At 47.8% G+C, this 12,441-nt stretch overlaps 1 protein-coding gene across 3 annotated transcripts in view; it reads left to right on the top strand.

Moving 5' to 3' along the window:
• Positions 1–12,441, top strand: part of SNX30 (sorting nexin family member 30) — a 168,555-nt gene that overhangs the window by 67,182 nt on the left and 88,932 nt on the right. For all 3 annotated transcript variants that reach the window (XM_070430897.1, XM_070430899.1, XM_070430898.1), the window contains exon 8: positions 10,399–10,551. In XM_070430897.1, the coding sequence (XP_070286998.1) occupies positions 10,399–10,551 (153 nt within the window). The remainder of the gene's footprint in view (positions 1–10,398; positions 10,552–12,441) is intronic.

Below are 12,441 nucleotides of genomic sequence, written 5' to 3'. Positions count from 1 at the left end.
TTATGCCATATAACAGTCACGTGGTTCAAGCACCATCTTTATTGAGCAAACCAAGGCCCAAGGTCAGACAGCCAGCAGGGGGTCACACACGGACTTTAGAACCTTGCCAGCTATTGTGATGTCACTCTCCTCCTTTTTGTTTGTAATTGGAAGGTGTATTTGTTTTTGAAAAAGGGGTGGGGTAGGGGATGTTATTAGATTAATAGCAGGGGCCCCAGTTTCAGGGAAATAGTTTGACAACAGAACTGTTTGTTTGGGTTTCCTCCTCTGCTTTGGTTCTCATTGCCTAGAAAGAACTGGCTTTGGGAATTTGAAACCAAACCTCAGAAATGGCACACCTGACTGTACAGTACCTTTATACCAGGTATGTGTATTGCTTCACATAATCACCCCAGCCGTCACCAGAGGGAAGGCACTGTTCTTTCCCCATTTCAGGGAACAAGGGAACAAGGCACAAAGCATCTCAATAAGTTGCCTATATTTGTTTATGCCAAAGATCTTGACGCAACAGGCAGGCAATACACTTGTGGCATTGCGTCCTGTGTCACCCATAGTGTCTACACAAGAGAGTGAAGGCTGAGTACAGAGAGTACAACTATAAAGCCGGGGACTCTTATCAGTGGCCCGGTGTTTGCAGCTGGGACTTGGCCAGAGAGCGAGGTACCCTCTTCTATACTGTGTGTCTGGAGGGAGGAGATGATGGGAATACAGCTGTGCACACAGCTGTCCTCTACCTCCCAGCTGCCTGTCCCATTGACCAGTCTGGTTGGCCCTGTGACATTCTGGAACACGGTGCTGTCTGCTGAGCCCCTGTCTCAGTCTCATTTAAAGGAATGACACAGAGCCCTGGCCGGGTATCTCAGGTGGTTGGAGCATCATCCCATACACCAAAAGGTTACAAGTTCAGTTCCTGGTCAGGGCAGGTACCTAGGTTGCAGGTTTGACCCCTGGCCGGGAGATGTATGGGAGGCAACCAATTGATGTTTCTCTCATGCCAATGTTTCTCTCTTTCTGTCACTTTTTCTCTCTCTCAAAATTATACAGACATCCTCTGGTGAGGATGAAAAAACAAAAAAGGAATGACACAGAATACTGTGTTTATATATTTTAAATTTTCATTCTTACAATTTAGCTCCCAAATGTAAATATAGATGTTACTTTTCCTGGCCAGGGAGGGGAAGGGAGATGGCAAGTCCCGCCACTGGCCTACTTTGCAAGCTGAGGACCCTATATTTAAAAGATGTCACTTAAATAGTTCTGTCAGCATCCATGCCTGCTCAGCCCTGAATACAAGCTTTCTCAGAGGCTTCGTTTTGTCATTTAGCATATGTCTCGTCCTGTGTGGGACAGTTCTTTTGTAAAGACAGGAGCCAAAGGGTGTGAATAATAGGTCCATTTAAATCTTGATTATGCCCTGGCTGGCTGGCTGCAGAAGTTCACACCCGTCTCGGGGCAGGTGGAGTAGCGGGAAGAGCTGTTTCCGGTTCCTGAGTTCTAGCTAGCCAAGCTGCGGGGCTCCTGCCTCATGCTCCCTCCCCTTCTTGCGGGCCTGGGTGACTTCTCTTCTCCTCCCAGTGGGCATTGAAATCTTCCTGCTGCTGCTGTTCTCACTTCCCTGGAGCACCACTGACCCATCCCACTCATCCGCTCGGCCGCAGGAGTTTACAGAGGAGCAGGTTTCTTTCCAGCCCATGAGACGAACCAGCAGGGTCCAGACACAGCTACGTCCCCTTAGCTGTGTTAGGCGGCCTTTATCGCCCCTCTTCCTGGTGGGATGCTGAGCCCTGTCCAAGTTAACTTTGCTACCTAGTTAGAATTTTGTGATATCTAGCCCGATGGAGGTTGTGACGGGAGGCAGCAGAAATTGTACCACCAGTTTGGATCTGGGGCAGCACCTCCGTTGGTGGGCAGAGGAGGGCAGTCAGTCCAAGTCGACTGTGGTTTGGTAGAAAGAGCACAGGACTTTGAATCAGACGGCCCTGGCCGCAAATCCCAGCTCTGCCCCGGCTTGGACTGGGTTGCTCATTGGCTTTGGTGGGGTTCAGACCTGTGACTGCTGCGCGGGTGCAGAGATGGGCAGTGTTGGATGTGGTCCCAAGTGCTCCATTGGTGGAGCCTCTGCTGCCCATTCGAGTCCCAGTTGTCTCTAGTAGGAATGCTGAACGTGTTTGCTGAGTTTGTGGTCATGACTTAAAAATATTCTTTTGTCTAAACGTATTTTTAAGGCATTATTTCTTTGTGTCCTAAGGTTTCTGTTTTCCCGCTCCTCCTGGCCACCTATCCTCCCAACCCACCCTTCAGCAGTAGACAGACATCTGGGAAGTGAATGGCTAAAGCTTTTGCTGTGCTTTGTTTTACGTGTTTGTCTGTTTTTAAATATATTTTTATTGATTTCAGAGGGGAAGGGAGAGGGAGAGGGAGAGAAATTGAAGCATCAATGATGAGAGAGAATCATTGACTGCTGTCTCCTGCATATCCTCTACTGGGGATTGAGCCTGCAACTGAGGCATGTACCCTTGACCAGAATCGATTCGGGGACCCTTCAGCCTGCAGGCTGACGCTTTATCTACTGAGCCAAACTGGCCAGGGCATGTGTTGTTGTTTTTTTAAAATATGTTTTTATTGATTTTTCTTAGAGGAAGAGAAAGGGATAGGGATAGAGAGATAGAAACATAGGTGAGACAGAAACATCATCAATTGGCTGCCTCCTGACTGCCCCCCACAGGGGATCGAGCCCGCAACCGGGCATGGGCTCTGACCAGGAATCGGACTGGCAGCCTCTTGGTTCCTGGGTTGATACTCAACCGCTGAGCTACACTGGCTGGGCTGCTTTATGTGGTTTTGAGCTTCACTCTCCAGAGCTCCTGCTGGTGAGATGAAAGTCAAGATATCAGGAGGTGGGTCAGGGCTGATTTTACCCCAGGTCTCAATGAGTTCCGCTGTAAGTTTTGAGGGAGCAAGATTGTTCACAGGCCCATCACAGGGATGAGGGAAGGAGAGGAACGATGGGGAGTTTTCCCAGGGGAGGGTCCAGGTCTGAGCACGTTAACAGAAGACCTGAGAGGGGCTAGGGGCTTCTTGTTTTGAAGTGAAATCTTGAAATGTTGCTTTGAAGACTGAGGAAAGTTGATTTTTGTGAAGCCACAACTAGTAGAAAAATCTGACCACTTCTCCACCACCTAGAAGAAGGAAATGGCCTTGTGGGCCTCCGTGACCTTCACTTCGAATTTCACACTGGAGTGAATGTCCGGAGGATGAAGGAGGGAGCCCTGTGGCCCCAGCTGCTGGGAGGCCTCTGCAGTGAGGGAAATGTTAGTGTCAGAGAATGTGAAGTTTTGCTTTGTGTTTAGGTTGAGGAAACTCAGCAGACTCTGCAGTGGTTTGTTCTCAGGCAGATGGAGGATGGAGCTTTGGATGGCGTATGCTTGGCTTGCCTCATCTTAATTTTGAAGTTGGAGAAATTATAGGCTCTTAGTAGGGGCCGCTGCCTTGGGCTGGATCTGTCAGAACCACAGGCGTGTGTGAGCCTGCGAATCTGACCCCCCTTACAAGCCACGAGGATACCAATGCTACTGCTGGAAACAAAGAGGGGCGGGAATTGCATTTAAAATGGGACAGGACATACCTACCCTAATGTGAACATGAGGGTGGGCCATGGAGAGAACTTGCAGTTTATTCTGCATTTGACTTTTCAATGCTAATATTGTCAAGTGTGGCTAGTTTAAAAAAGAACAAAGGAGGGATGCCAAGAGAGAAGGCTTTATAAAAATCTGACATTTATCTTCAAAAGGTAAAAGCGGGGGGAGGATGCTCTTTTAGGCCCTGACCCATTGGTGGTCTTGAATTGGGTACTGCCAAGTGTAGGAGCTTTGGCAATGGTCGTGTTGTTGTATTGTACCCCGCGCATCACACAAGGATGCCTCAAGAAGTCGAATTAAGGAGCCACATTTATTTCAAAGCCAGGACTACGAGGGGGAAATGCTCTCCAAATCTCGTAGTGCCCTCTTGGCCGAAACATCAGACTTATATAGGCAAATATCACAAAGGGTACTGATTACATCTCGAGGTTTGGAATGAGGAACCTGGTTTGCAAAAAGCAGTTTGTTACAGAAGCTTAGATTGAGCAAGTTAGCTACAAAGATTAATTATAGTTTAGGATCTTGGGACGACTGAGTCAATGGAAACACATTATCTGGAGCCACTGAGGCCATTTAGAGTAATTGTGCTGTCATGGTCTCCAGGTGCAGAGGAATGTGTTTCGAAAGACCAGTAAGATCACTATCAATGGGGGTATTCAAACCACAATCAATGGAATATTCAATCGAATGGGATAACTTATATAAGTTCAGAAAATCAGAATAACTTTCCTATTATTTTAGCAAGCAAATAATTACAGAAGCCATGTCAGCAGGGTTAAAATATTAAACAGCAATTTTTACCCAAGCTTGGTTGCTACCATGCTTCATTGTCAGTGTGGAGGTGAGATGGTGTGTCCCGTGGCGGGGGGTGGAAGCAGAAAACAGGAGGGACTGAGCTATTGCCTCTCAGGTTGAACACAAGTAGAGAGAGCTTGGGGTCACTTGGACAGACCTCGCCAAGGCTGTGGACAAAGCTCTTAGGACTACAAAATGGTTAACGTTCTGGGTGAGCGGAGATGTGCCAGGAGCAAGAACTCCAGCTCTGAGGTGGTAGATGAGAGCAAAGAGACTGGTCTGGAGCTTCTGCAGACCCGGGAGTTAGTTGAGTGAGTGTCCTTGTTTCCAGGCACTTCTGCCAAGTGAGGACAGACAGGCCTGAGGTTTCCAGCTCTCCCCGCAGCAGCCTTGATCTCAGCCGGGGTTCGAAAGCCAGACTAATGAGGCAGAGGTCACCTCAGCCAGAGAAGGCGGGCTCTGTCACCTCCCTTATCTTACTTAATTCCTGCCTCAACCCCTATGGGTGTGGTGGTTCTCATCTTACAGATGAAGAGCCAGGATTCAGGGGGATTACATACATAGTGTATGTGCCAAAGCTAACAAGTGTTGGAGCAGGAGTTGGCCCTCAGATGAGTCTTGCTCCAGAGTTGGAGCCCTTTATTCCTACTGCTCGGCTCCCAGCAGTCTTTGGGGAGGAGGGTCCTGGCTTTTGTAAGCATGTATAGATGAGTACCAGAGGGACTGAAGGAGAGAAAGAACATGGACCTTCTCCTGAGTCTTCAGTCTCTGTGTCTGCTCGCTCCTTTCAGCCATGACCAGGTGATCTGAAGGCTCCTCTGTTCTAGTGTATCTGCTCTTGACTCACCTGTGTCTTTTCTTCTCTCTCCTCACCTGCCATTCTCTGAAGTTTCTTTTTCTTCCTAAAAAAAAAAAAAAAAAAAAGCCCTAGCTCGATCCCCAGTGGGGGGTGTGCAGGAGGCAGCCGATCAATGATTCTCTCTCATGGTTGATGTGTCTATCTGTCTCTCTCCCTCTCCCTTCCTCTCTGGAATCAATAAGATATATTTTTAAAAAGCATTCTTTCAGGGCACCCAGGGCTTCTCAATCTTGACCCTATCTCAGTGTTTCCTCAACATTTTTTCATCTCACAGCTCACATAGAAAATGAACGTGTTTGTGTGGCACACTGGGGTAAACAGATCGGTTGCTTGAAGCTGGAGGTGAGCAGCCTGGGACTCTGGCTTCCCTGAAGGCTGGGGTCAGTGTTGTTAACATTCACACAGAGCCCGTTAGGAAGCTTCGCCCCGCCTTTCACCCGGCAGCATGCGGCTGAGAAGATCCCAACTTGAATTGCTTCTGTCATTGGTCCTGGCACCTGTCCCATGGCAGCCATGCGTCCCCTCTCCCCCAGGTTTTGGGATCATGTCTGTTTTATATAACCTTTGGGGACTTTTCAATCTACCGTCATCGTGGGAGCAGATAATATGACATCTGCAGCCTACCTCCAAGAAGGACACTTGGGTAGGGATTTATATCAGGGCCTAGGAATGCCAGGTACATGGAAAGAACTCAATACATTTAAAAGTGAATGTTGTGTGGCCTTACATTACCAACACACACAAATGCTTTAACCCTCTGTGACCCTTCTCTCATCACTTCAATAACCCATATCCTGTAGTGGATGTTCTCATGAGAGATAAGGAACCCAATAAGAAAAATACAGTCTTGTTCTCTGTTTAGAAGTTTTTCTTGCCTTATGAGGTCTAATCTGGTGATTTTTTTTTCTTGGTGGCTTGTGATAAGCAGCACCCAACCATTAGCATTGGATATTGCCATCTCAGCATCCTTCAGACACAAGATAGCACAACTAACAATACCTCAGTCAGAAAATTAAAACATTGCGATAAAAAGGAATGCTGGATGTTTCTGGTCAGTGAACTGATTGTCACAAAAACACTGTCCTAAAAGAAACAAAAGCGAGAAGAATATGATCTTGAGCCTCTGATGCCAAAGGCCCTCCTCTTGATAAAGTTGGACAACTTCAGTAGCTAGTCATTTCAGGCAGCTCACCCTAATTCCTCTTATTCTCTTATTTTTAAACCCTTCTCTTCCCCCTCATCTAACCCCTCTATCCATCCCTGTGTTTCTAGGGCTCTGTTCTCTCTGACTCACTTCCTGCTTCCGTGCCCATCTTTTCTAGTGACCTTTGCTGCTTCCTTTATTAGCCCTATAAATGTAGGCTTCTCCATGAGTTCTACCCATCAACCCTCCCTTCCTCAGCCTCCTCTTCTATTCCCTCATATATTAACAATTTTAAATCATGGCAAAAAATAACAAGATTTATCATCTTAACCATTTGTAAGCGCACAGTTCAAATGTGTTAAGTAAATTCACATTGTTGTGCAACCAATCTCTAGAACTCTTGTCATCTTCCAGAACTGAAATTCTTCCCCGACTAAACAACGACTCTGCATGTCCCCGCTCCCTCTGGTCCCTGGAAACCACCGTTCTCCTTTCTGTTCCTATGAATTAGACTACTCTAGGTACCTCATAGAAATCAGACAGCATTTGTTCTTTTGTGATTGGCTTATTTCACATAACATAATGTCCTTGAGGTTCAATCATGTGGTAGCACGTGTCAAAATTTTCTTCCTTGCCCTGGCCTGGTGGCCAAGTTGGTTGGAGTACCATCCCTTACACCAAAAGACTGCTGGTTCAATTCCCAGTCAGGGCATACACCTCGCTTGCGGTTGGGGTGCGTGTGGGAGGCAGCCATTGATGTTTCTCTCTTACATCCATGTTTTTTTCTCTCACCCTTCCTCTCTCTCTAAAATCAATAAACATATTCTCGAGTGAGGATAAAAAAATGTCCTTCCTTCTTCAGGCTGAATAATATTCCACTGGTTGTGTATACCACGTTTTGCTTATTCACTCGTCTGCGGGTGGGCACAGGTCTCACTCTTCCCGTGGCTGCAGCTACCGCCTTTATCTGTTCTGTGGTCCTCTCCCTTATTCTGAGCCCTACAGTGGACTATTGCTCTCCTAGTCACCCAGACTAGAAAGAAACTTCAGGCTCTTCTCTGACTTTCTGTATCTTATATCTCACGTGCAATTGGCCGCCAAATCGGTCAGTTCTGTCTGCACCAGGTTGGTTTAAGCTATCCCCTCCCTCCTGGAGTTACAGCCACTGCCCCGGTTCCAGGGTGCCAAGGATGATCTATGACAGTGGAGTTTGGTGTTGACTCATCTCCAATCTCACCAGCTGGAGTTCTCTCTCTGTGCCTTTGTGGGCACTGTGGCCTGTGAGCTGTTCCAAGGAAGGTCTAGGTGCTGTCTCACGTCTGTCATTTGCACGTACTGTCACCTGAGTGCCTCTCCCCAGTTGTCACACTTCTCTGAAGAGTGGCCTCCGTGGAATTTCTTCGAGGAAACCCGATCTGTTATCCTAGTTGGACTCGCTTTCTAGTTCCGCCTTACATTTTGCTCATCACAGGGCTCTGAGTGCAGTGGGAGCATCTTCCCAGGTAGATTGTAGGCAACTTGAGACAAGTTTGCCTGTAGAGACCTAAGCACTTTCATATTCCTCACTGCCAACTGGGGAGTATGTTGTGAGAATGATGAGCTAAAAATATTTTCCAAAGCCAGGCTGGGGCGATCACAACCCCCAGAGCTGCAGTCCTGACTTTTGATTTTTAGTGGCCAACCAGAGCATCCACCTCATGGGCAGCTCCCCTTTCCTGTGAAGGAACTCCTCTTGTTGAGTGTGTTTCCCTCCACCTCCCGCGTGGTTCAGGGTTCAGGACCTGGAAGCGGAGCCGCACACAAATGAAAGAGAAAAGACAAGAGATAATTGGAAATATTGGGGGTGGCCAGGCAGGCAAGTCCAACTTCCACTGGTGCTCAGGCCTCACCAAGCTTTTTATTGATCTGGGATACACCCATAGCATAGCCCTTAGGCAGGCGACCCCGGCAACAGGCAGACTAGCCCATCAGCAAGGATTTACATAATGATAAATGGGGAAGTTACTTCAGCTACCACTGTCTGGACAAACAGAGGTGGCACCTAGCTCCGACCTTTGCTAGGGCTTCAAAGGCACCCAGCCTTAGGGGGGCGGCGGGCAGGGGGTGGGGGGGGTAGGGGGGTGTCTCTCTCTACACTTATCAGCTAGTGAAGACAATAAACAGTTTCCCACACCTCTCAGTCAGAGAGCTGAGCCTTCCTCTTCTCCCTGTGCCCCCCTACCAGGTTCTCTTTTCAGAGCTTTACTTTTCCTCTTTGCTGAAGTAGTTCTGCTAAGCAAACAAGAAGTTGCTCCCATGCACTCACTCACCCACATGCTAAAATGAGCAGTGCCCACGAGAGGAATAAAGGAACTGGACTGCGCCTGCAGGGAGCTGAGGCCTGGCCACAGACCCCGGCTCCCTGGGTGTCCATGGGGCCGGTTGACTGGACGTTTATGGGGGAATGGCTCCAGTGCAGCAAAGCCAGGGCACTCTTGTTTTGCTTCAGTCCCCCCTCCCCTCCAGGTGGCCAACAGGGTGAGTCAGCAGGGAAAGGCACGGGTGAGTGACTTCAGGCATGGCATCAGAAGAAAAAGTCAAGTTTGTTTGTAATTCCAGAAGCTTCAGTGCTTTGAGGAAGGCTCCTTTCCCCCTCTAAAGAGAAAAGTTCTTTCCTTTCGAGTTGCCTAGGATGCCCTGCTGTCTCTTTCTCTCCGACTCATCCTGTCTCACCCAGGTTTAGTTTCCATGCCACGCACTCGCAAATCCCCTCACCTAGGCTGCTTTCCTTTCCTTGCTCCTGCAGCCATCTCCAAGCGGTCTGGGTGGCAGATGGCCAATGGCCAATGGCCTCGGCACTTTTAGAAGCTCTGAAGGTGTCCAGCTCCCTCAGGCTTGGCCTCACCATTATTGCTGTTTCTGAGTTGGCTCCTTGCCCATAAGGCCTGAGCATAAAAATTCCTTGGTTGGTAAAGAGTGACCCTGAAGATGACCCACAGCTTGGAGACTTTGGGGTTCACAGGAGCCGGCACACAAAATGTATACAAGGCCTTATTTGTTGTTGGGAAGCTTTTGGCAGGTGGGTGTTGACTCAGCTTTGGGCGCCTTGAATTCCTGGCCACCATCAGGGCCCAATGGAGCTCTCGAGTTAGGAGAGAATCTAGCTTTGTGCTTTGGCAACCAGGGTAATAATTTCCTGTTGCCTTTTCATAATATTGGGTTCTCTGTCTAGATGTGTAGGATGGATAAAACTCACCAAAGCAAAATGGAAGTTGTGAAATTCAGACTTTGTTCCATTTTGAGAAGGTCTTCTTTAAGGAAAAACTTGAATTTGTATTTCATATTCGTTTGACATGCATACATAATTTTTCTCTTACTTCCCCAGAATTGCCTAACTTTAACTTTTCTTTTTTTTGGTGATCTGCTATCTTGGGGAGCATAGATAAGTCTCCAGATTATATGTAATGTAGGGTTCAGAAGAGAGAGCTGGCCAACAGTTGTATTATTGCAATTAATTCTCTGATTAATGAGGATAGACATTGTCAAGCATCAGAACTAATGCAATAGTTCACTTGATGTGGGAGAACCTTTTCTAGTTTCATTATTGGACATGGGAAACTCACAGGGCAATACCAAATCCTGCTGGCTATTTGCAAAATCTACACACATTTTTACATTTTAAAAACAGGAACCAAAGATATATGACTCTGCTTACAATGTTTCTTCTTTCTGTTTATAAATGGGGTGGGTGTTTCCCACAAGTCCCTTACGCTTGGATGGGTTTGAAGATTTGGGTCAGGATGGTCTTTCAGAGTTCCTTCTTAGACCTGAAAACAATGGGCTCTGCCTTCAGGTAAGTGCCTCCAGAGGAGAGAGTGGGTTTATGGCATTTTCATGTAGTGATTTGGCCCTTCCCAACTGTGTGAGCAGAACAGTTTGGGGCATGAGAGACCAGTTACACCCACTTCTGCATCGCCCTTCAGGTGCCCGCGGACGTTGAGAAATGTCAGGATCGGATGGAGTGCTTCAATGCTGACCTGAAAGCCGACATGGAGAGGTGGCAGAACAACAAGAGGCAGGACTTCCGGCAGCTGCTCATGGGAATGGCTGACAAGAACATCCAATATTATGAGAAGGTAAGGGGCACGCCGAAGGACCACAGCCCTCTCATTAAGGAAGTATTTCCCATAGGCAGAGCCTTTAGGGAGGGCCTGTCAGAAACCCAGAATTAGGGATCCTGCCAGTTCCAGCTCCTTCCCTATTTTACTTTATTGTTAGCAACCCCTGCATGTCTGCCCAGCTGTGCTTGATGTGGTGCTGATTTGGGGAGCAGAACCCCCACTGGGGTTTCAGTTGCAGTCACTGCTGAAGGAAGTGGTTTTCTCTACCGTGTCCTTTGGCCCTGGCAGCTCGCCACTTCCCAGAATCAGTCAGGCCTTAGCGCAGGGAAGCCCCCAGTCAGTGGAGGCTTGGGGTTACATTAATGTGGTTTTGGGGTCACTTTAATGGAGGCCTTGGGGTTATAGCTTAAAGGAATTACCTGCTGTGGTTCTACCTCCAGGGGTTCCTCACATCCATTGTGCCATGGATCCCTTTGGTTATTTGCTGAAGTCTGTAGACCCCTTATGACAATCCTGTTTTGTTTTGTTTTTAAAACAGACTTTAAATACCTTTAAAAAAGGCACGTAGAATTACAAGGGAAAACAATTAAAAACAGCTTTTTTCATGAATTCCCTTCTATCACAAATAGGCTCACTGTCTTGGGACCTCATCTTGGCTCCTATGTACATTTAACAAACGTTTTCTGTGTATCTGCTGTGTACAAGGGGTGGGTGCACATTAATAAACAAAACAGCAGGACTCCTACCATTAAGGAGCCCTCAGTCTGGTGGAGGATCTGCATTGGTGCAATAATTCCACCACTGCAGAGTGAGGGAAAGAACAGGAAACTGGGGGAGAATTTACTGGGGGCATAATTCAGATTAGGGATGGGAAGGGGCAAGTGGAATGGGCAGGAAAGGCCAAACTGAGGAAATGGCATTTAATCTGATTCTCAGAGACAAGAACTTGGGGAGTAAGTATTCCAGGCAAAGGGAACACCATATGCAACACATGCAAGGTTGGAAAAAGCGTAAGCATTTGAGGATTAAAAGGAAAGCTGGTGTGGCCTTGGATCCATCGCTGACATAGAAGGATCCTTAAAGGAGAGAGCAGGACCCAGAATGCCTTGGACCCCGCCCTGGTCTCTGGTTTTGAAAGTAAGCTCTGCATCCGGCTTCTTCTCCGATCTCAGAGTCACCAAGAAAGAGTAGCAGGGAGTGATTTCACCGCTCTTGACCTAAGGATGCCTCTTACCTCCCATCTCCTCCGAATTCATCCCCAAGTGACTCAGCACAAATTCCCGGTTCTAAGAAAGGCCTTGTGTGATTCCCCTGTCCGTCCCTCTTTGCAAAAGACTTCTCAAAGGGAAAACCAGTTCGGCTGAGTAGGGTGGTCTCAGAGGAGAGTGCCCAAGTTGTCTATGGGCCTGGGGTGCACGGAGATTGGTATAGTTGGAAGAACTCTCGTTTTGGAGTCATGAGCCTCTGCCATTTATTAGCTGTGTGTCTTGGGCAAGTTACTTAACCTCCTGGGTCTCATTTTCCTCATCTATAAAGTATGTGTTTGTGTGTGTATGTGTGTGTGTGTGTGTGTGTGGTGAGGACTACTGATAGTGAATGTAAAATACATGGCAGTGTTGGACATGATGAAACAATAAACACAGAGTTCCCTCCCGCCATTGTCCTAGTTGGGAGCTCCTGGAGCCGCCATACAAGTAAAAGTGAGGCTGGTGAGGAAGAGCGGGTTTCCACCCCCCCCAGAGCCAGGTGGCTGACTCATTCCAGTGTGACTTACAGCCTTATGCAGGCACCACCCATACCTGGAGTCATGTCCCCGTCCTGGCTGAGAACCTAGGGCCTCATCAAGGGTTCGCAGCCTGATCTCTTCTCTGCTTTTTGAAAGGAAGGAATTTCTTTCAGTGACTC

This window comes from Myotis yumanensis, unplaced genomic scaffold, assembly GCF_028538775.1.
Source record: "Myotis yumanensis isolate MYYU_CA2020_CCGP unplaced genomic scaffold, mMyoYum1.0.hap1 SCAF_12, whole genome shotgun sequence".
Classification (NCBI taxonomy): domain Eukaryota; kingdom Metazoa; phylum Chordata; class Mammalia; order Chiroptera; family Vespertilionidae; genus Myotis; species Myotis yumanensis.
The sequence above is the reverse complement of the archived record's forward strand: the minus strand, read 5'-3'. Positions and strand labels throughout refer to the sequence as shown.